The 25,311-nt window shown below is 35.8% G+C and overlaps 1 protein-coding gene across 5 annotated transcripts in view; it reads right to left on the bottom strand.

Annotated features, from left to right (window-relative positions):
* Positions 1-4,064: 4,064 nt before the first annotated feature.
* Positions 4,065-25,311, bottom strand: part of B3GNTL1 (UDP-GlcNAc:betaGal beta-1,3-N-acetylglucosaminyltransferase like 1) — a 94,001-nt gene continuing 72,754 nt past the window's right edge. For all 5 annotated transcript variants that reach the window (XM_072640890.1, XM_072640896.1, XM_072640893.1 and 2 more), the window contains 3 exons: positions 20,809-20,877; positions 11,879-11,953; positions 4,065-4,487 (listed from right to left, as the gene is read on the bottom strand). In XM_072640890.1, coding sequence (XP_072496991.1) covers positions 4,407-4,487; positions 11,879-11,953; positions 20,809-20,877 — 225 coding nt within the window. In that variant the 3' untranslated portion in view covers positions 4,065-4,406. The remainder of the gene's footprint in view (positions 4,488-11,878; positions 11,954-20,808; positions 20,878-25,311) is intronic.

Genomic DNA, 25,311 nt, shown 5'->3' with positions numbered 1-25,311 from the left:
CCTACTCTTGGTGGCAATTTCCTATAGTCAAAAGGTTTGTGAGCTTAATACCAGATCTATTAAATTCTAGATTATTGGTAGAGGAACATCCGAGGTTAAGTATAAAATTAAGCTATTAGGCATAGGACTTTAGACCAACAACAATAAGTTAGGATCCTTTAATTCTTAGTAATACTGTGGAGACAATTAGGTCAAGAGCTTGTGAAGTTAGCAACATAAATATTATTTGTGTCTCAGCTGGTTAATGTGTAAAAAAAAAAAATTCTTTTGTGGTCCATATTGTAAATACTTTAAAAAGAAGTATCACCTGACCAAAAGTTTGAATTGTTTTATCTGTCATAAACTGTGTTAAAAAGGAAAATAAACTTTTAAAAAATTAAAAAAAGAAAAAAAAGAAAAAAACTGTGGTAAGGAATAGGAAAAAAGAGATATAAGGATAAATTTAAGCAATGTAAAAACAAAAGATATCTATAAAAATCTGTTTAAAAACCATGGTAATATTTACAAATGCCAAAAAACAAAACAAAACCCAGAATTAGCCAAATGGAAAAGGAGGTACAAAAGCTCACTGAAGAAAATAGTTTTTTAAAAATTAGAAATGGAGCAGATGGCAGCTAATGACTTTATGAAAAATCAAGAAATTATAAAACAAAGCCAAAGGAATGAAAAAGTAGAAGACAATGTGAACTATCTCACTGGAAAAACAACTGACCTGGAAAATAGATCCAGGAGAGATAATTTAAAAATTATTGATGTACCTGCAAACCATGATAAAAAAAAAAGAGCCTAGACACCATCTTTCAAGAAATTATCAAGGAAAACTGCCCTGATATTCTAGAACCAGAGGGTAAAATAAAAATGGAAAGAATTCACCAATCACCTCCTGAAAGAGATCCCAAAAGGAAAACTCCAATGAATATTGTAACCAAATTCTCAAGTTCCACAGTCAAGGAGAAAATATTACAAACTGTCAGAAAGAAACAATTTAAGTTTTGTGGAAATATAATCAGGATAACACAGGATTTAGCAACTTCTACACTAAGGGACTGAAGGGCTTGGAATATGATATTCCAGAAGTCAAAGGAGATAGGATTAAAACCAAGAATGACCTACCCAGCAAAACTGAGTATAATACTTCAGGGGAAAAAATGGCATTTCAATGAAATAGAGGGCTTCCAAGCAATCTTGTTGAAAAGACCAGAGCTGAACAGAAAAATTGACTTTCAAATACAAGAAACAAGAAAAACATGAAAAGGGAAACAGGAAAGAGAAGCCTTAAGGAACTCACTAAAGTTGAACTGTTTACATTCCTATATGGAAAGATGTTATTTGTAAGTCATGAGACCTTTTTCAGTATTAGAGTAGTTAGAGGGAATATATATATATATATGTGTATGGGGGTAAGTATGTAGGTGTATATTATATATGTATAGATATATATATCTACATGTATACTACGTATGTATATATACATATGTGTGTATGTATATATATATATATATACATATATATACATGTATGGAGAGAGAGAGAGGGGGCACATGGTGAGCTGAATATGAAGGGAGAATACCTAAAAAAAATAAAATTTACTGTTGGATGGAATGTACCAGGAGTAAGAGAAAAGGAGAGATAGAATGTAGCAAATCATCTCACATATAAGAGGGAAGAAAGAGCTTCTACAATGGAGGGCAAGAGGGGGAAGATGAAAGGAAATAATTGAGCCTCACTCCCATGGGATTTGGCTTATGGAGGGAATAACACACACTCAATTGGATATGGAAATCTATTTTACACCGAAGGAAGGCAAGGGGGAAGGGAATAGGAGAGGAAAGAAGGGACAGCAAATTGGGGAAAGGAATAATCAGAAACACTATTGTGGGAGGACAGGTCAAGGGAGAGAATGGAATAAATGAAGGGCAGAATAGGACAGAGGGAAATGTGATTAGTCTTTTACAACATAAATATTACGGAAGTGTTTTGCATTGTTATGCATATATGACCTATATTGAATTGCTTGTTTTCTCAATGAGGGTGGGTGGGGAGGGAGGGAGAGAATATGGAACTCAAGGTTCTAAGAATGAATGTTAAAAATTGTTTTAGCATGCAACTGGAAACTAAGATATACAGGCAATGGAGTATAGAAATCTATTTTGCCCTACAGGAAAATAGAGAAGAAGGGGGATGGAAGAAGGGTGGGTAATAGAAGGGAGGACAAACTGGTGAAAGAGTGGATGGAGTGCATGCTGTCCTGGGGTAGGGGTTGGGGAGAGATGGGAAGAAAATTTTGAATTCAAATTCTTGTGGAAGTGAATGTTAAGAATTGAAAAATAAATAAATTACATATTTATTAAAAAAAAAAAAAGAAAAAGAAAAAGAAAAACTAGCCTAACATGCCTAGTGGGAAGGGTTAAGATACTGCTCCTATTACAACCTGACACTTTAAAATATCTTGTTCAGTTTTAGAAAATTTGGATACCCCCCCTCTCTGTGAAACCCTGTTAATTATTATTCTGGTTTCAAATCAAGAGCTCTTTCTATGACACTAACTTCCGGGGATCTCACCTCCCAAACACCCACATAGGTACTACCACTCTTCAAGAGATCTGAAGTTTCTATGTGTTGGCCCTATGAAAGGTGCTGGCAAAAGTTTGGCTCTGTTTCTCCGTGCCGGTATTCTCCTCTAGGTCCCTTTATTTCTGCTTCTTCCTTGACAGCTTTTCTCTGGTGTCATTTGGTTATTTCTGTCACTTTCTACTCTGAAATTACAGTAAGGGTCAAAATAGAAAGACTATCCTCCCTGTCTTTAAGTCTCTATCTACTATCTAGCTCCACCTACTATAGCTTTGTTGCTTTGCTAACTTCTGCAATTCTGCCAACTCTTTAGGAAATGACACTTGTTGCATTCCTCAAAGGATTCACTCTAGAAGCTGACTCCAATGAAAAGCTCACTCTGAAGTTTCAGTTGAAGGTCTTTCTAGCTCATACAAACAGTCCAGGCTAGAGAAAGTACCTCCATTCTTTTGTACTTCTGTATGGTCATTGCCCTCACACCTGACAGATTACAGAATTACAAATATGCAGAGTTGGAAAGGTATCTCAAGAAGCCAACTTATCCAACCTATACCTGAACAAGAATTCTCTCTTCAACATGTCTGAACAGGGGCCTGTAGGAACTTCCTTTCAATTCCATCCAGCTCAAGGTGAGTCTGTCCCATTTGTCTGCTGTCTTGCTGAGTGCCCAGGCAGTGTGCTTACATCAGCATAGGGTTTAGAGGAGCATTCTGATTCTTATATTCTCCATCTTACTTTGAGGCAAGTGAGTTTTCCCTTCAAATTACAGCTCTTTTATTCATAACTCTTCAAGGACTTTTTCCCACTGAAAGGTTTTTAACACCTCCTAGCAGCCATGTGAAATAGGTCAGTAATAGGTTATTATTATCCTCATTTTACATGAGGAAATTGAAGTCCTGACGTTGAGGTTTAAGGGTGCTGGGACTCCGAAATAGTGACACGCAGGTCCTGCCCAAATAAATTCAACCCAAGCCTTCTTTCAGTCAAACTAAAAAAAGCTTTATTAAAGATCCTCCATATGGGCCAGATTCTTGAGGAATCTAAGCATTTGTATCTCTAATGTAGATGGCCAAATTGAATCTGAACACTTTCACAGAAACAAAATGGATCTTATATACAGAAAGACTGTGGAAGGCACTTAGGGTTGGCCAAGTAGTCTGGGGTGACTGGAGGAGGGGTCTAGGAAGGATTTAATGGGAATGGGGTCTAAATAGGATCAAAGGTGGGGAGGTAACAGAGAATGGAGGGAGATTGGGTGTAGGCTACAATGAAAGGTCAGTTGAGAGGATTAAAATTCAAGATGAGTTAAAGGGGGTTTCCAGGGCCTATACCCCACCACTGAGAAGTAAAATGACTTTCACCAGGATCATGCACAGCAAGAACAAGTTTCAAAGTAGATCTGAATCCAGGCTTCCTGACTCCACATTTAGTGCTCTATGCATTATGCTATTTTATCTTTCTTATTTCTGAAAAATAAAATGGGTTGGGAACAGTTTATATTTTAGTTCAACATTTATTAATGTTCTCACAGTATGAAGTGGCTGCCTCACCTTCTTCTGAAGAACACTCAGTGCACCTGAGGCTCTTGCCCTCTGCCATAGAGAGGATAGGATGAAGCTGATTTATCGTTCAGATTGTGGCTGCTGAAATTCACATATGAGGTAGTTCCAAAATGCCACTGTTTCCAGGATAATTCAGGTGAGGCAATAACTCTGCTCCTGTATTTGAAGTATAGTTCCATCTTGCTCCCTGCCCAGGAGTGGACCAATTACATTTTCTAGGACCCCTTTTAGCTGGATCTTTGTCGTTTTTAATGCAAAAACATAATAACAAGGTCAACTGAAATGAAGATAATCTAGGCCTTCCTGTAGGTTCAGCGACTCCAAGTTTTCTTCAAATGTTCCACCTGTAAGATCCTAGTGAGGAAAACAGAAACTGTTAAGGCAGAAAGGATGAAGCTTGTATAGCTTTACAAAAGTAAAACAGGGACACATCCAGGCTGCTCTCTCTCACTAAGGTTCCTTCCAGCTCTAAAATTTTGCACTTCTGTTAACTTCTAGACTTTCCATTTCTATTCTATCCACTGCCACCTATTAGAGATCTCTTAGAAATCATCTAGTTAAAACTCATCTTTTTAGATGAGAACACTAAGGTCAATACAAGTTAAATGATTTGCCTACAGTCATAAAGCTTATGTTCATAATTGTATGTTCATAAAATTCACTGGAAGGTCAAACATTGAAGCTGAAGCTTGAATACTTGTGTCACATAATGACACGAGGTGCACTGTTGGGAAAGACTGGAGGCAAAAGGAAAAGGGGATGGCAGAAGAAGAGATAGATAGTGTCATGGAAACAGCAAACATGAATTTGGACAGACTTTGAGAGCTAGTGGAGGACAGAAGGTCCTGGTGTGAAATGGTCAGTGGGATCACAATGAGTCAGACACAAGTGAATGAACAACATACAGTGCCATGTATAACTTTTATCAAAATGCTTGCTTTCTCAATGAGGGGGTAGGAGAAGGATGAGAGAGAATTTGGAATTCAAAATTGTAAAAAATTAAGATTAAAAACTATTTTTACATGTGATTGGGAAAAATAAAATATTAATTTAAAAAAAAAATAACAGCATAGAGTGCTTTAGGTTTTGCTTACTTCATAACAACACAGACAAAATATTATGGAAAAGAGAGGGAAGAAGGGAGATTAAAAACATGTAAAAGGCATGTTCCTCGCCATTGGTTAGCATAGTCTGACCTGCCACAACTGGTAAATAGATGGGTTTATTTAACTGATCACACATAACAAAAGATCTCCCTTCCACTGTATGGGTCCCTCATAACTTCAGTAGCATCAGGCTTATTACAGTGCCCCAAAGTAGCTCCCCCCACTTCCCAAGCCTGGAAAACCAGCATTCTCAGGTGAAACTTCTCATCTAAGTGGAACAAAGTCCTAGATCTTAAGTTTGGCTGGTGGTATAAGTGATTTGTGCCAACCTGCTCCACCAGTCACGACATTTTTGCCTAATACACAGAAAATAGCACTGGCAGGTAGAAGAAAGTAAAGAGACTAGCCTACACTAGGTAAACTACAAATCAATTTGTGCTCAAATTCAAGCTAAGTGAATACAAAGTACATGATAGAGAATGACTTAAAAGATGTTGCCAACTACAACATCTAATGAAATGAATAATAATCAAGCCTGCCCACTAGCTAGTAATTATATGCTACCAAGCCTGTTCTGAAGTTGAGGACTTCAGAAAAACCTAGAAAGACTAACGTGAACTGATGCTGAGTGAAGTGAACAGAACCAGGAGAACATTGTACACAGTAACAGCAACACTGTTTGATGACCAACTTTAATAGACTTAAGTCTTCCCAACAATACAAGGACCTAAGACAATTCCTAAAGACTCATGATGGAAAATGCTATTCACATCTAGAGAAAGAACTATGGAGTCTGGATGCAGATTAAAGCATACTATTTTCTCTTTTTTTCCCTTTCTTTTTCATGAATTTTCCCTTTGATTCTAATTCTTCTTTGCAACATGACTAATGTGGAAATAAGTTTAATATGAGTGTACCTGTATAGCCTATATCAGATTGCATGCTGTCTTGGGGAGGGAGGAACACAGAGGGGAAGAAAATTTAGAACTCAGAATCTTAAAGGAGTGAATGTTGAAAACTAAAAACAAATAAATATAATTTAAAAAAGAGAACCTATCCTCAGCAAGGCACTCCACTTTGGTGGACCTATGTGAATTATCTTAAAGTTACACTTAAAAGCTAGCTCCACCTTGAGGCCATTGCTGATCCTTAAGGATCAGCTTGTCAACATGTTGCTACCTTGACATAACAAACTCCTTTAGTTCTTTTTGTCCTAAGTTATGATTTGTTAATCAGGGTGAAAGTCCAAATGAAGAACTTCCTTTAAAAATTCCTTCTAGCACACATGCACACAAAATCCAAGGGTATAACTGGGGCTGAAGGCCACAGACACCTATCCTAATCTTGTTCAGTATCATATCATAAAGAGTCATTTTTGTAAGGGACCTCGGAAAGCATCAAGTTCTTGTTGCTTAATTATTTTTCAGTTGTGTCTGACTCTTTGTGACCACAATTTGGGATTTTTCTGGCAAAGATACTGCAGTGGTTTGCCATTTCCTATTACAGATCAAGAATTGAGACAAGCAGGGTTAAGTGACTTGTCCAGGTTCACACAGCTAGTAAGTGAGTAACACCAGATTTAAACTCAGTAAGATGAGTCTTCCTGACTCCAGGCCTAGATCTCTATCCAATATGGCACCTGGCTGCCCTCCATAAAAAGTAAAATTGGCCAAATGGAAAAGGAGGAGCAAAAGCTCACTGACAAAAATAGTTCCTTAAAAAGCAGAACTGGGCAACTGGAAACTAATGACTCCATGAGACATCAAAAAATAAGAAAACAAAAACAAAAGAAGAAAAAAAGAATATATGAAATTTCTCATTGGAAAAACAACTAACCTGGAAAATAGTTTGAGAAGAGATAATTGAAGAATTACTTAACTACTAGAAAGCCATAATCAAAAAAGAACCAAGACATTATTTTTCAAGAAATTATGAAAGAAAACTTCCCTGATATCCTAGGACCAGAAGGTAATTATCACTTAAAAGAATACACTGATCACATGAAAACTCCCAGGATTATTATAGTCAAATTCCAGAGCTCCCAGGTAAAAGAGTTCAAGTATCTTCTTGTACAAAATGAATGATAAGGAAATATTTTACATAACTACACATGTATAATCTATATCTGATTGCTTAAGGAAGGGGAAGAAAGGAAAGATGGATAGAATTTGGAACTCAAAACTTTAAATAAAAATGCTTAAAATTTTTTAAAAAACTATAAGGCATTTCTTTGAAAAAAAAAAAGTACAAAGACCAAAAAGAAAAAATCCAAATATCATTGAGACAGATTTAGCAGTTTCTGCACTGCAGCACCAGAGGCCTTGGAATGTGATATTCTGGAGGGCAAAGGAGCTAGGATTACAATCAAGACTAACCTACTCAACAACAATGAGCATAATCCTTCAGGGAAAAAAATGGATATTCAATGAAATAGAGGGCTTCCAAGCATTCCTGATGAAAAGACCAGAGCTGAATAAAAAAACTGACTTTCAAATACAAGACTAAAGAGAAGAACAAAAGGGAAACAGGAAGAGAGAAATCTTAAGGCATGCAATGAGGTTAAATTGTTTATATTCCTACATGGAAAGATGATACTTATAACTCCTAAGAACTTTCTCATTATTAGGGCAGTTAAAAGGAGTATACATAGTTTGAGACAGCAGAGGTGTGAGTTGAGTATTATGGGATGATTTCGAAATAATAAAATTAAGGAATGAGAAAAAGGGTTCCTTGGGAAAATGGGGTAAATAATCTTATATAAAAGATACATGAAAGGAAGAGGTTTTCTAGTGGAGGGGAACATGCCTGAACTTTACTCATTGGAATTGGCTCGAACAGGGAATAACATACAGATTCAGTTGAGTACAGAAATCTATCTTGTCCTATAGAGAAGTAGTAAGGGAAGGGAATAAAAAAAGGAGGAGAAGACAGACTGGGAGAGTTGCTGGTCAGACACAAAACAGCCTTCTGAGGAGAGACAGGGTGAAAAGAGAAAGAGAGAAGGAAAAGCATGGAGGAACATAGGGAGGGAAATAAACAGTAATCACAACTGTGAATGTGAAGGGGATCAACTCACCCACAAAATGGAAGCAAAGAGCAGACTGGAATAAAAATCAGACTCCAACAATATGTTTTTTATAAGAAACACATTTGAAACAGAAGATATATATACATAGAGTAAAGGTAAGTGCCTGGAGCAGAAGCTATTATGCTTCAGTTGAAATAAAAAAAGAAGGGGTAGCAATCATGATCTCAGACAAAGCAAAAGCAAAACTAGATCTAATTAAAAGAGTGTAATAATTAAAATAAGCTGGGAAACTACATTTTTCTAAAAGGTATCACAGACAGTGAAGTAATATCAATACGAAATGTATATTCACCAAATGGTATAGCAGCCAAAATCTGAAAGGAAAAGTTAAATGAGTTATAGAGAGAAAGAGACAGTAAAACAATACTAGTGGGGTCTTCAACTTTCCCTTCACAGAAGTAGACATATCTAACCAAAAAATAAACTAGAAACAACATAAGGAGATGAATAGAATTTTGGAAAAGTTAGATATAAACCTTTTTCTTAGTAGTACATGACACCTACACAAAGACTGACCATGTATTAGGTGATAAAACCCTCACAACCAAACCTCACAACCAAAATGCAGAAAAACAGAAACATTAAATACATATTTTTAGATCATAATGCAATAAAATTACATTCAATAAAGGGCTGTGAAAATATAGATTAGAAATTAATTAGAAACTAAATAATCTGATCTTAAAGAATGAGTGGGTTAAAGAACAAATCATAGAAACAATCAAAAATTTAATTAAAGAAAATGTCAACAATGAAACAACATGCCAAAATTTATGGGATGTAGCCAGTGCAGTATTTAAGGGGAAATTTTATATTTCTAGATGCTCTATAAAATTTCTAGATCCTCTATAAAATAGAGGAAGAACAGATCAATGAATTGAGCATGCAACAGCAACAACAACAAAAAAAACTAGAAAAGAGAAATTTAAAAATCCCTAGTTAAATGTCAAATTGGAAATCTTGAAAACCAAAACACAGATTAATAAAACTGAAAGAAAACCATTGAACTAATAAATAAAATTAGGGGTTGGTATTATGAAAGACCCAATAAAATAGATAAATCATTGGTTAATTTTATTTTTAAAAAAAGAAAGAAGAAAAGCAAATTACTAATATCAAAAATGAAAAGGGTAAATTTACCACCAGTAAAGATGAAATTAAAGTGGTTAGGAGATATTCTGCCCAATTATATGCCAATAAATCTAACAGTCTAGATGAAATGGATAAATATTTTCAAAAATATAAATTGCCCAGATTAACAGAAGAGGAAATAGAAAACATATATAACTTTATCTTAGAAAAAGAAATTGACAAGCCATCAATGAACTCTCTAAGAAAAAACCCCAGAAGCAGACAGATCCACAAGGCAATTCTACCAAACATTTACAGAACAATTAATTTCAATACTATATAAACTCTTTGGGGCAAAGGCAAAGAAGGAATTTTACAAAATTCTTTTTACAACATAAATGTGGGGCTGATACATAAACCAGGAAGAGCAAAAACAGAGAAAGAAAACTCTAGACTAATCTATCTCATGAATATTGGTGCAAAAATTTTAAATAAAATACTAGCAAGGAGATTATAGCAATATATCAGAAAGATCATTTAATATAAACAGATGAGATTTACACCAGAAATGCAGGACTGATTCAGTATTAGAAAACTATCAGCATAATTGACCATATCAATAATAAAAACAATAAAAGCCATATTATTATCTCAATGAATGCAGAAAAAAGCTTATGAGAAAGTACAACACTCATTCATGTTAAAAACACTAGAAAGTATAGAAATAAATGGAGCTTTACTTAAAATGAAAAGTAGTACCTATCTAAACCATCAGCAAGCATTATCTGTAATGGAGATAAGCCAGAAGCAAGGATGCCCATTACCACCACTTATTCAATATTGTCTTGAAACACTAGCAATAGCAATAAGGAAAAGAAATTAGAATAGGCAATGTGGAAACAAAAGTATCACTCTTTGTAGACAGTATGATGGTACACTTAAAGTATCCTAAGAAAATAAACTAATATACTAGTTGAAAAAAACTAATATACAACTTCAAGTAGAGTTACAGGATATAAATCGTCAACATATCTATATGTTACCAACAAAATCTAGCAGCAAGAAATAGAAAGACAAATTCCATTTTGAATAACTGTTAGACAATATAAAATACTTGGGAGTCTACCTAGCAAAACAAATTCAGGAATTATATAAACTTAATTACAAAGCACTTTTCATACAAATAAAGTCAATTGGAGAAATATTAATTGCTCAAGGGCAAGATGAGCAAATATAATAAAAACGACAATTCTATCTAAATTAATTTTCTTATTCAGTGCTATGCCAATCAAACTATCAAAAATTACAGAGCTAGAAAAAACAATAACAAGATTCATCTGGGAAAAAAAAGATCAAGAAGGAAACCAATGATAAAAAAAATGTGAAGGAAGGTGGCCTAGCAGTATCAGATCTTAAGCTGTATTACAAAGTGGTAATGAGCAAAACAATATGGTACTGGCTAAGAAACAGAGTGGTGGACCAGTGGAATAGATTAAGTACATGATACATAGTAGAAGGGCCCTGGAGTCAGAAAGATCTGAGTTCAAATCCAGCCTCAGACACTTACTAGCTGTACGACTTTGGGCAAGTCATTTAATCCCTATCTGCCTCACTAACTTGTAAATGGGGACACAATGGAAAACGAAATGGCAAACCACTCCTGTATTTTTGCCAAGAAAACCCCAAACGGGGTCATGAAGAGTCAGATGTAACTGAAACAACTGAATAATGTATGTTAAATTTGAGATGTCTAAGAGACATCCAATTTGAAACATATAGTAAACAATCAGGAAAGATGAATCAGAGCTCAGAAAAGAAACTGGGATAGATATATAGATATGAGATAAGCTTGCGGGAGTTGATGAGGTCACTGAGAGAGTTTAAAGGAAAAAGAGAAAACAAGCAGTTCAGGAGAAAGCCTTCAAGTACACTCAAGATGCACAATGTGGTTGATGAGCCATCAGAGGAAAAGAGGAAATCAGGTAGAATGGGAATAAGAAGAGAATAGTGTCCAAACCCCGCTCACCAAAAAACAGAGAAGAGAGAATATTTAGAAGAAGAAAGCTGTCAGCACTGTCAAATGCTGTAGAGAAATGAAGGAAGTTAAGGACTAAGAAAAGACTATCAGATTTAGAAATTCAGAGATCATTGTTAACTGCAGAGAGTAGTTTCAGTTAAGTGATGAAGGCAGAAGTCAGATTACAAAGGGCTATAAAGTGATTTAACAGAGAGGAAGTGGAGCCAATGAGTTCAGACAGCTTTTATCTAGGGGTTTAGTTGGGATAATGAAGAAAAATATATGGCATTACCTTGAAGAGGATAGTGATTTTTTGTTTGTTTGTTTTAGTATGGGGAAGACATACATAGAGTTGAACATAGAGTTGTTTGTAGGAAACTGGGAAGGAATTATTCATTTATCTTTGGTCATAGCATGTATAACCACTGAGCATTTGTATGTTTGTTTCATTATATCTACTCACCAACTTTACACAAATCACAAAAGGAGGGTCAGCATCCTTGAAATGTCGTATTGGAATCTTTGGTTTGGGTCTTTCCTATAATAAAACAAGAAAGATTCAGATATTTATCAAGTCAGCCAGTTATAGGTGTTAGTTGATAATGAAAGGGTAAAGATTTTTCTAATAACTTCTATCATTGGTCAACGTAGTGAAAAAGAGTATTAGGTTAATGATTTAGAAAACCAAGATTCTAATTCTAACCACTTAACAGCTATTTGCAGCCAAGAAATTTCTTTGAGTCTCAGATTACTCATCTGGAAAAGGAAGTACTGGAGGACACTCTCAAGGTCTTCCTGAAGAACTTTGGAATCAATTGCGTGACATAGGAGACACTGGCAAAGAAATGCCCAGCATTGTGTGCTCACACTATGCTCTATGAGCAAAGCAGAATTGCAGTAGTTCAAAAGATACATGGGATGCAAAAATTCAGAGACTTCTCCACTCCAAATGTTCCTATGGACTTTTTGGGACCGACCTGTAGTAATACCTTTTGAGCTTGTATTGGTCTCATCAGCCACAGCTGGACACACTGTACTTTGACCCCAACATAGTGATGTCATTTTGGTCCTCTTTGAGAACAAAGAACAACCACCAACCAGCCAACCTTGTATTATTGTAAAACAAGTTCTCTGTAAACCTTGAAGTGTTATTCAAAGGTGAACTGTTGTTGTTACAATTGCATATATTTACCTTGTGAGCTTTACAATTTCTGAAGAATCTATGTGGACTAAGAGCGCATATTGGGAAGATGCACGGATTGTGGGAAGATCGCGTCATGTTAAGTTGCAGAGGATACCAGATACCCTACAAATACTACAATGGGGTTTAGCAATGTGTCACTCTGCTCACCAATAAAGACACTTCCTGACTTTCTGGAGTCTCTCTTCTCCAGCTTTCTCACTCTCAAACATTCCTCTGCCCCTGTGGCCCCTTCCTCTGATCGGTGAGTTCCTCTCCTAACTTCCATTTTAAGGAAGTGTTTAGTCCATTCTCATTCTCACTCTTTCCTTTCTCTCCCAGGCTCCATGCAGGTACCTTCCCCTACTACTTTTCATCTCTCTTGTCTTCTCCTATTCCAGTGTAAGCTCCTTGAGGAAAGGAACTTTTTTCCTTATATTTGGAGTCCAAGCACTTAGCACTGCATCTGTCACATAGAAAGCTTAATAAATGCTTGCTGACTTGACTTTTGACTCCTTCATCCAATTTAGGAATCCACAGAGGGCACCTCCAAATCTTACAGAGATCCTGGGATAGATAAGCAGGAGCCAGGTCAAATTGAAAACAAATCCCAGAGGATAGTGTGCAAGTGACTCCTGGAAACTTTGGGGCAGTTGTAGCACTTCCTGTTTAGACTCAGTTATGAAGTCATGGAGGAAGAAGTGGGAGGAACAGGCATTTTATGAATCTCACTTTCATATGAACCAGAAAAAGGAGGATTGAACAAAATTGTATATATCTACTCTATACCTCCCTTCTCCCTCTACAGATTTCAATATAAAAATACATAAAACTCCAAGGGGAAATAGTAGGGTAAGAGATAAGGGAGTGGCAAAGAGGAGTCTAAGAGAACAGTCATAAGTAAAACAAACTATCAAGGTAGAAAAATTTGAAGAATGTAGGAAAGAAAGTGAATAAAAGGAAGTAGCAAAAATCTGGGATCAGGAACAGGGTAAGGAGAAGAGTAAACAGACAATTAGGAGTAAATAGGCTATTTCACTTATAAGATCACAAATGTCACACAAACTCCCTCTCTTCTACTACCTTCTTATTTATGAAGAGGGAGGAGGGATTAAAGAGAGGAAAAATTATAGGGGGATAGGATTAAGGGCAATACATAATAAACATAAGTGTGAATGAATGAGATGAATTCACCTATAAAATACTATACTAAAATGGGTCAGGAAGCTAAATCTAACAATGTGTTGTTTACAAGAAACACAACTGAAACATAAGGATTCACAAACACTTAATACAAGGCACTAAAAAAAGTATGGGTAGCAATCTTGATTTCAAATAAATATGGACATGATTAAAAGATAAGCAGAGAAATTGTATGTGTTCATCCTTCGTTGCCAAAGAAGACCATGCCATCAGAGAAATGATGACATGACTTGCACTTGACTTTGTTTTGAGTGAGGGAGGGCTGTGCAGGTCACCAGCCTCACTTCTCCTCCAGAGCCATCTGAATCCAGTGACCAAATATTCATCTGGATGACCCAGGATGAGGCAATTGGGGTTAAGTGACTTGCCCAAGGTCACACAGCTAGTGAGTGTCAAGTGTCTGAGGTGAGATTTGAACTCAGGTCCTCCTGACTCCTGCACTGGTGCTCTGTCCACTGCACCACCTAGCTGCTCCTAAGCAGAAAAATTATATTATGTTTGAATACACCACAGATAATCAGTATCAATGAATCAGTATAAATACCATATATATATATATATACATATATATATACACACACACATATACATACATACATATATATATGTGTATCTATACTCATGTATATACTTAAAGGAAAAGTTAACCAAATTGTAGGAAAAATAGTAAGACAGTAATAATGAGGGGAGGGGATGGGAAGTATGTAATTATTTTATACCTAGAAAAATCTAAACAAAATTTCAACAAGAAAGAAGAACCTGAATAGAACTTTAGAAATATTAAAGGTGATAGATCTCTAGTGACTGCTGAAAGGGAACAGAAAGGAATTTATGTGCCTCTCAGTTACACATGGAATGTTTAAAAAATAGGTCATGGATTGGGGCAAGGCCTTTACCTTGCCAATAAATATAGAAAAGCAGAAACACTAAACATATCATTTACTGATCACAAGGCAATAAAAATTATATTCAGTAAGGGACCATAAAAAAAGAATTAAAAAGTAAATCAGTTTTAAAGAACCAGTGGGTCAAAGAACAAATTACAAAACTAGACAATTTCTTCATAGAAAATGAAAACAATGAGATAACACACCAAATTTATGGCATACATATAAAGCCAAGGTAAAATGCATATCTCTAAATGCTTTCATCAACAAAAGAGAAAGGATAAATAGAGGATGAAAATTGTTTTTAAAACCTTGAATAATAAATCCAAACTCTCCAACTAAATAAAATAAATCTCTTGTTATTTAGATGGAGATAATTAAAGAGACTAATAAAACACAAAGCAAAAAGACCACTGAATTGATCAATAAAAGTAAGATTTAAAAAAAAGTCAAATAGATGAAAAAAGTTAGCTAACTTGATAAATAGAGAGGGGAAAACCAAGTTGTTGGTATCAAAAAGGAAAAATTATAACAACTCAATGGGAAATTATAAAAAAATACTTTTTCAATTATATAATAATGAAACTGGTAATTTAAAGGAAATCGTTGAATACTTTAAAAAAATACTAAGATTAATCCGAGAAGAAATAGGCTATTTAAATAACTCCAATATCAGAAAAAGAAATTGAATAAATCACAAAAGAACCCTCAAGTTCTGGGTCCCAGTTCTATGGTACAGAAGAGCGCTGGCAGTGGATCACAAGAGAGCAGAGGCCTTGGTCACATTTCCAAGGCAAAGAGAGCACTAGTGCTTTTGGCTGCAAGGGACCAGGAACCCTTCTTGGATAAACATTGAGCACAGACCAGGAAAGTACATTCCCAGTATCATATCAACTTGGAAGCACCAAAAATTTACAAATCCCCAGAACTAGCTCTGAAAACTGCAGCAAAACCTGAAACTTAAGATAGTGCCTCCCTACCCCATCCAGTGAGCAGTGAACAACATTTACATAAAGTTCAAAGTCAAGAAACAGCTGGAAAAATGTGAAAACAAAAATAATAATTTGAACATAAAAAAGCTATTATGCTTTCAAAGAAGACCAAGACATACACTCAGAAGATAACAATGTGAAAACAGCTAGAAACATAAAGCCTCAAAGTAAAGTGTTAATTGGACCCAAGGTCAACAAGAATTCCTAGAAGAGTTCAAGAAAGCAATGAGTGATGAAGGAAACTTGGGAAAGAAATGAGAGTGATGCAAGAAAATTATGAAAAGAGAGTTAACATGGTAAAAAGAAGCGCAAAGAACAGTGAAGAAAATAACACCTTAAAAAACAGAATTGGCCTAATGGTAAAAGAGGCACAAAAATTCACTGATAAAAAGAACTCCTTAAAAAGTAAAATGGGCCAAATCGAAAAAGAGGTACAAAAGTTCACTGAAGAAAAGAATTTCTTAAAAATTAGAATTGGAAAAGTGGAAGCTAATATTCCATGAAACATCAAAAATCAACAGTCAAAAGAATGAAAAAATAAAAAACATGAAAATGTCTCACCAGAAAACTGACCTAGAAAATAGAATGAAGGGATAATTTAAGAATGATTGTACTACCTGAAAGTTGTGATAAATAAAATAGAAATTGAAAGAATCTACCAATCACCTCCCTCAAAGGGATCTCAAAATGAAAACTCCCAGGAATATAATAGCTAAATTCCAGAGCTTCCAGGTAAAAGAGAAAATACTTCAAGCAGCCAGACAGAAACAATTCAAATATCATGGAGCCACAGACAGGTTCAAACAATATTTAGTGGCTTCCATACTAAAGGAGCAGAAGGCCTGGAATATGATATTCCAGAAGGCAAAGGAACAAGGATTACAATCAAGAATAACCTACTCAGGAAAACTGAATACAATACATCAGAGGGGGAAATGGATATTTCATGAAATAGAGGACTTTCAAACATTTGTGATGCAAAGATCTGAGCTAAATACAAAACTTAACATTCAAATGTAAGACTCAAGAGAAAGATAAAAAGGTAAACAAGAAAGAGCAATCATAAGGGTCTCAATAGTTAAACTGTATATATTCCTACTATATGGGAAAGTGATACATGTGATAAATAGATCTTTATCATTATTAGGGCAGTTAAAAAGACTTTAGGTAGACAAGAGTACATGAATGTGAGTTGACTATGTTGGAATGATCTCCAAAGAAATGAAGGGATGAGTAAGAGGGATGCACTGGGAAAAGGGGAAAGGGAAAGGTAGAATGGAAATAATTTTCTCACAGAAAAGAGGCATGCAAGGAAAAGCTTTTACAGTGTTATGGGAAAATGGGGTGGGTTAGAGTGGCACACAATACTTTAAATTCACTCTTATTGGAACTGATTCAAAGAGTGAAGCCTATATCTAGATATAGATAGATAGATAGATAGACAGACAGACAGACAGATAGAGATATGTACACTAAGTTGATAATTGTTTGGGTAAACAAAATTTACCCAAAAGGGAAATAGAAGAGGAAGAGGACAAGAGAAAGGAAAGGAGGTATGATAAAAGGGAGGATAGATTAAGAGAGACAGCGTTTAGAAGCAAAATGGATTTCTGAGGAGGAAAAAGATAAAAAGAGAGAGGAGAAGAAACAGAAGAAAATTGGAGGGAGGGAAATATGCAGTTAGTCATCATAACTGTGAATGAAAAGGAGATACGTTCACTCATGAAAGAGAAACAGATAACAAAATGGATTAGAAACCAACAATATGTTGCTTATAAGATACACACTTGATACAGAAAGGCATACACAGAGTTAAAATAAGGGACTGGAACAGAATCCATTACGCTTCAGCTAAAGTAAAAAAAGCAGATGAAGCAAATCATGATCTCAGATGAAGCAAAAGCAAAAACAGACCTAATTAAAAGGGATAATCAGGGAAACTACATTTTATTTTTATAGCAAGTTTCTCTAATAAAGGCCTCATTTACTGAGTATAGAACTGAGCCAAATCTATGAAACTAAGATTCATTCTCCAGTTGATAATTGGTCAAAGGGTATAAATAGGCTGTTTGCAGAAGAAATCAAAGCTATTTATAGTCTTATAATAACACTCTAAATCACTACTGATTAGAGAAAGGAAAATTAAAACAACTCTGAGGTACCATTTCACACCTCTCAGAATGACAACTGCTGGAGAAGATTGAAAAATGCATACACTAATGAACCTTTGATGTTATAGTCAACTAGTCCAACAATTTTGGAGAAAAATTTAGAATTATGCCCAAAGGACTATACAACTGTGCATATCCTTTGATCCTGCAATACCACTACTAGGTCTGTATGTACAAGAATATTTATAGCAGCTCTTTTTGTAGTGCAAATTGAGGGCATACTCATCAAATGGGAAATGGCTGAAAAAGTTGTGGAATAAGATTGTGATGGACTACTGTGCTGTGGGAAATGATGAGGAGATAGTTTCAGAAAAATATGGCAAGACCTACTTAAACTGATGTACTACAGCCAGGCACTGTGCTAAGTAATGGGGACACAAATATAAAGAAAAAGAAAGACAATCTATACCCTCCAAGAGTTTATATTCTAAGAGATGAAGACCACACACATACACACACACACTCACACACACACACACACACAAAGAGGCAGAAAGGCAAATAGGTATAGGGATAGTGAGAGAGTGGATAAAGACATACAGTGAAAGGTCATGGTTTTCCAGTCCAAAAAGTTAGGAGCAGAGTTAGACAGGAATAGAGATTATTCTGTGCCTCTCCACAAAGTGAAAATACCAGGAAGAACTTGTCAATGGCAGAAGGGGGTTGGCCTTATGGAAGGATATTTCAAGATGACAAGGCTATAAGACATCTAGATACTCTAAAGCAAGGAGGCCCCAGACAGTCGGGGAAGTTGCAGGATGAGAAAGCAGCTGAGGCATGATTTTGAGATAGCATAATGTACTTGGAGTCAGAAAGACCTAGGTTCAAATTTGATCACTAATCATACTGTAACTGTGTGTGTTCATCCTTCGTTACCAAAGAAGACCATGCCATGAGAGAAATAATGACATGACTTGCACTTGACTTTGTTTTGAGTGAGGGAGGGCTGTGTAGGTCACCAGCCTCACTTCTCCTCCAGAGCCATCTGAATCCAGTGACCAGATATTCATCAGGATGACTGGAGATGGCCCAGGATGAGGCAATTGGGGTTAAGTGACTTGGCCAAGGTCACATAGCTAGTGAGTGTCAAGTGTCTGAGATGAGATTTGAACTCCTGACTCCTGACTCTTGCACTGGTGCTCTATCCACTGTACCACCTAGCTGCCCCCATACCGTGACTATGGTCAAGTCATTTGAACTCTCAGATGATTTTCTAAGACTACCAACTAGAGACCATTTTCTGATCTGTATTAGTCAGTGGAGGTTCCAGATACCAATGGATGAATAGGATAGGATAGTTCTCAATAAGATATTTTTGCTTGAAAACTTCTAGAATGAACTATTCACATTTCAACTTTTCAAATATTTATGGGTTTTGTGACGTGTACTCTTTCCATTTATGCAGACATAAGATATTTATGTCATTCATGTATACATCCTCATGAGTCTATCTAAATTTGACTCATGGGGAAGCATGAATCTCTGAAATCTCATCCACCCCTCTTCAAGGGAGACTGGTTCACTCTTGGAAGGGAGCCAGGAGGTTATTTGCTGTTTTCTGCTCAGAGAGTGGGTACCAGACCTATAATTATGTCTATATGTTCCCCTAAATATTGCTAATATAGGGGAAGTGATTTTGTTCCTAGGTGTAATCTGTTTTCCCTTAAAGAGTTCTCCAAGCTTATATCCTAAGGTTCTATATCCTTTTGTACCAAATGCCAATTGCATAATAGATCATCACAAATACTAACTATCAAGTAAACCCATTTCTCCAAGCAGATAGCAAACAGAAATCAGATCATTATAAGGACTAGAACATACTGGTCAATACACAAAGTGAATGAGCCTTTCCAGTAGAAAAGAGATAGCTCAACTGAGAGTCTCCAATCTCACTCAAGAGGCAATTCCTCCAAGTCTCTAGGGAGGCAAGCTGAAATCAGGGACATGTTTCTTTCCAAGTTTCTCCCTAAAGGGGCTCTAGAGTCACATCTATCTAAGCAAGATGAAAAAAGTAGGATTCTTTTCTTCCAAGCTCTTGAACCAACTCTGTACCTTGGGCAGGCATACAGAGTCCAGTCATCATCTCCACCAATGAAAAGAGTCTTAGGTAAATCACTTAGGCTTGAACACAGATAGTAGACTATGTTTCTCCCCATTTCAACCCAATCTTCAGTTTCCAGAATAATGTTTTTAAAGCTCATGTCACTAGGGAAATTTATTTTTTAAAAACCGTAGAGTGTCAACATTTGTTAAATTAGTACTGAATCATAAAGCATATTATTTTTATTCACCAAAGAAACTAAAACTAATCCTTTTAAATTAATAACTAAACTTTACTTAAAATTCACACTTAAAAATGAAACATACAACATTTCTTAAGCAGTAGGGTGTGCCTATGCATACTTTGTATTCAAGTCTATTGGGTGCATTATAGCAGAGGGCAGAGTAATGGAGCCCTCTTTACTTACGTACTATTTACTTTCAGTTAGTAAAAAAAAACCTAGACAGTTTTGTTTGGGAAACTGACTCCATTGATCCTGTAACTGAGACCTTATTTAACTCCCAACCTTCTCAGTATTAAATATAGGCCACTCATTTCTTTGGCCTCTTTGGACCAACACTGTAAAGGATATACTTGGCATTATATTAAACAAAATGGATTGCATTGGTAACTTTTAGTCTATGCACCCACAATAGTCCCTAGAATGAAATCATTAACTCACAGGGCATCCAAACAAGTCTCAGGATACTTCAATGACATAAAATGTGTGGCAGAATCGGTAAAAAGAATCTTGGGGTAAAAAGCTCTATTTCATTTTCTCCAAACCAAGATTTTTTTTTTGTAGCTAGTCAATGTAATGGGAGTCTAAAGCACTATTTTATCCTGGAGCTTAAATTGAATACATTTCATACTACCAATGAAAGCCAAAATGGAGGAATGATGAACACTTATTACAAACCTTCGAGTTTTCGTAAGAGTAGAAGCCCTTCTTGATCTTGTTTTCATCAACATCGCAGAACGCAACAACCTAAGGAGGACATATGGTGAAATAAAAATTCAAAGCAACTCCACTGGCAATCCATCAGGGACCTTAAAATGCTGATATTCTTACAAGGTACCAATAATTCAATAGACTTTGAAATAACTGCAACTGCCAATGATACTAGGCTTCATCATTTACATTTCCTGAATATTCCATTAGCAGTGAGCAACAATAATGTGTTTCTCTTATATTTAGTTCTTTTAATTATTAATCCCTTAATAAATGGGACAGTCTCAGAAGGGTGGGAAAGGCAGAAGGTGGGACTTCAGTTGAAACCCAAAGGAAGCTAAAAGTTGGAGATGAGGAGGGAGATATTTCCAGACATGGAGAATAGCTAATGAAAATGCCCAAAGATAGAATGTCATGTTTGACACAGAAATTAATGGGTTGGGGAACCTTCAAACCTTTGGCCTGGTGACCAGAGTTTACTCTGGTCATGAATGCTGAGTTTTCATGATTTAATAATCTGTATTGTAGACAAAAAAGAACCCATATGGATTTGGGTAAAATTCACCCTGGGTTAAAAACTGTAATGTATTATTTTTATCTGCTATAGCTTGGGTTGCTTTAACCAAAGGCAGGATAATCTTCACTCTCATTCTCCACAATGTAAGAGAAGGGAGTGAGTAGAAGGAGAAAGGAGTGGTAAGAAGAAAACCTAACATGTGGGAAGAGATAGGTGTGGTCTATGAGAAATTGGCTTCTACTATTCTTAGAGTAAAAGAAGGGAATGCCCTCCCCAGAAAAACTTTGTTGCATAAAACTTGTACATTACGTTTTGCAGGGAGGGGCGTAGGGTTAGAGAGGAACCCAATTTCTGATTTCATTGGAACAGGAAATGACTTCAACAAATGATAATCAGTACCCACTCTGCAATCTCATCTTAGTGGATACTGGAAGGTTAGACAACATGGCCAGGGTCACAAAGCCAGTACATGACAAAGGAATAACTTTTGAACCCAAATCTTTCTGACTCAAAGCTTGGCTTTAAGTCATTTAAGGAACAGTGCCCATTATATGCAGAGACATAACTTTTTTTCCTTCATGTGAATTTCATTACTTTTTCTAGTTATATAATGTTTTGGTAGTCTGATTTATATGGCACTAAAAAATTAGTTGATTTAGGTAGTCTTGAAATTTTTATTATATTGGCTCAAACTATATGTGAACAATTAATATTTCTCCAATTATTTAGGTCTGTTGCTATTTCTATAAACTATTTTGGAGCTGTATTTCTATCACTTTTATTTCATGGGAGGTAATCTACCAAATATGAAATTTCTTTTACTACCTCTTTTTTTAATTGACATCATACTAAGGTGCTGATAATTCCTTTAGATTTATTTTATATCCTGCAATTTTGTTGAAATTTTTGTTTCAATCTATTTTTAGTTGACTCTCCAGGGTTTCCTAAGTATAGTATTCTAGCATTTGGAAAAAGAAATAATGTCTCATTCACTTATGTTTATTTCCTCAATTTGTTTTTCCTATTTTATTGCCACAGTTAGCATTTTTATCGGTATGTCACACAGAAGTAATGATGATGAACATCTTTGCTTCACCTCTGATCTTATTGGAAAGGACTTTATCTCCATTATATACAATGCTAATTTTTGATTTTAGATATATTTATATAAATACTATTTAATATGTTAGCAGTTACATGGTGCAGCAGTGAATACAGTGCTGGCCCTGGAATAAGGACATAAGCTCAAATCTGGCCTCAGACACTAGCTGTGTAATTGTGAACAAGTTATTTAACCCTGTTTGCCTCAGTTTCCTCATCTGCAAAATGAGCTGGAGAAGGAAATGGGAAACCACTCCAGCATCTTTGCAAAAAAAAGAAAAAAACCCACCAAAAAATGGTTACAAAGAGTTGGATACAACTGAAACAACTGAACAACAAATATTATTTTTGCTGTTCTTGTTATTAATAAGGTCGATTATGTTATAGTGTCATATATTCTTGGTATTAACATGATGCAAAGTGTATAATTTCTGTGATATTTTGCTGTATTCCTATGTTTTTAATCAAAATGGGTGTTGTACTTTGTCAACATTCTTTTCTACATCTATTGACATATTCATAGGATTTTTGTTGTTTCTGTTTTAGATATGATTGATTATAGTTATAAATTTCCTAATATTGAACCAGCCCTGCATTCTTAATATAAATTCCATCACAGTGTATGATCATTGTGATACACTGTTATAATCTCCTTGTTAGTATTTTAGTTAAATTTTTTGCATCAATATTTACTAGGGAAACTAACCTATAGCTTTCTTTGTTGTTTTTTGCTCTCCCTGGTTTAGGTATCAAAACCATATTTGTGTCATAAAAGGAATTTGGTAGGACTCCTTTACCTACATTTTTTCTAATAGTGTATTGGGGTGTATGGGGAGGGAGTACTAACACGTCTGGTATGAGGGCTTGAGGAACACTTTCTAGGGCTCCTCATCCACCTTTGGTGGGTACCTGATTATCCCTTTTAATTAAGTCTATTTTTGTTTTTGTTTTGTCCAAGATCATGACTGTTACTCCTGACTTTTTTACTTTGGCTTAAGCATAATACATTCTGCTCCAGTGTGTCTTTCCATTTCAAGTGTGTTTCTCATAAACTAAATGCTGGATTCTGGTTTCTAATCCATTCTGCTATCCTCTTCCATTTTATGAGTGAATTCATTCTCTTCAAATTCTATTTTTTTCTCATTCACTTGACTGTTTTAACATTACTTGATATCTCAATGAGGTGTCAGCTTCCATTTTCCCAATTCTAATTCTTAAGGAATTACTTTTTCAGTGAGCTTCTGTACCTCTTTTTCCATTTGGGCAATTCTGCTTTTTAAAGAATTTCTTCTTTAGTGAGGTTTTGTATCTTTTTGCCATTTGGCTGATTCTGTTTTTTAAAATACTTTCTTCAGTGTTTTTTATGTGTCTCTTTTATGAATCTATTAATTCTCTTTTTACAATTTTCTTGGATTGCTCATTATTTCCCCCGAAATTTTTCCTCTATTACTCTTATTTGATTTTCCAAATCATTTTATTTTTGCCCTTTCTTTATTTCTTCCAGGAATTCTTGTTGAGCTTATGTCCAATTTGCCTTTTGCTTTAAGACTCATTGTCTGTAGCAGTTTTCACATTGTTCTTTTTTTCTGAGTTTGTGTCCTGGCACCAAAGAAGCTTTTTTTATGGTCAGATTCTTTTGTTGTTATTGTTTGCTCATTTTTCCAGCCTATTTCTTGATTTTAAATTTCATGTTAAAAAGTGCGTTCTGCTTGCTTTGTAGGGGACTATGTGGGAGACTGTCCCAAGCTTTAGGTTTCTATATGTTGCTTATTTTCATAGCTAGTTTTAGGTGTTTATAAGTTTTTGGTGCTTCTGGTGTGATCCAGGGAGAGATGTCATCTCCTGATCTATGCTCTGGTCTTTATCCAGGAGTCCCCTGTTCCTTTGCAGTCATACACACTAGTGCTCCCTTATACTTTGGAACTTCAACTGGGACCACTGCTCACCTGAGGACTCACCTGAGTCCTCTTCCCTTCCCTGGAACTGTGACTTGGAATTGCATATGCCAACAGGGCCCTATGAGTAATCAGTGCTAGTAGATGGGCCCCCTGTAGTCACTTACCTACCAGTTGTCTAGTTATCTTGTCATCTCTAGACTGAAAGCTCCCAAAGTTGTTGTTATGCAAGACCCACAGCTAGTGCTGCCTCTGCATACACTCCAGGTTAATTCCCACCCTAGTAGCACTGACTTTCTAAAGTGTCCTGGGCTGGAAAAATATGTCCCCCGGCTATTCCATTTTAGAATTTGATTTAATTCTATATTTTAAAGTTATTTGGAAGGAAATGTTGTGAAAGCTCTGCTGAGTTGCTGCTATCTTCTCTCCACCCCTAAATGATGATTCTTAAACTGTATCTCATTGATCTCTTTTTTAAGCTATTTGTTTTTGAAAGGAGACTTTATCTTTTCTATTTCTTAATCTTTTTGTTTTGGTACTGCAGCCTCTGACACTTGTCAATTCCACTTGTCAAACTCTCACTCTATTCTCTTTAGGTTTTCACAACACAGCTCTCTCTTAGTTCTCCTTTTGCCTGACTGCTCCTTCTAAATCTCTTTTGCTGAATCTTCATCCAAGTCATGCTCACTAAGTGGGGATGTACTCCAAGGCTCTGTCCTAGGCCCTCTTCTCTTCTCCCTTTATATGATTTTGTTAAGTGATATCAGCTCCTATGGATTCAACTGTCATTCCTTTTTTCAAAAAAATTAATTTATTTTTAATTTTCAACATTCACTTCCACAAGATTTTGAGTTCCAAATTTTCTCTCCATCTCTCACCTCCACCCATTCCAAGACATCATGCATTCTGATTACTCCTTCCCCCAATCTGACCTCCCTTCTATCACACCTCTCCCTT

Source organism: Notamacropus eugenii, chromosome 2, assembly GCF_028372415.1.
Source record: "Notamacropus eugenii isolate mMacEug1 chromosome 2, mMacEug1.pri_v2, whole genome shotgun sequence".
NCBI lineage: Eukaryota > Metazoa > Chordata > Mammalia > Diprotodontia > Macropodidae > Notamacropus > Notamacropus eugenii.
Note: the sequence above shows the minus strand (reverse complement) of the source record. Positions and strands in the feature narration are given on the sequence as shown.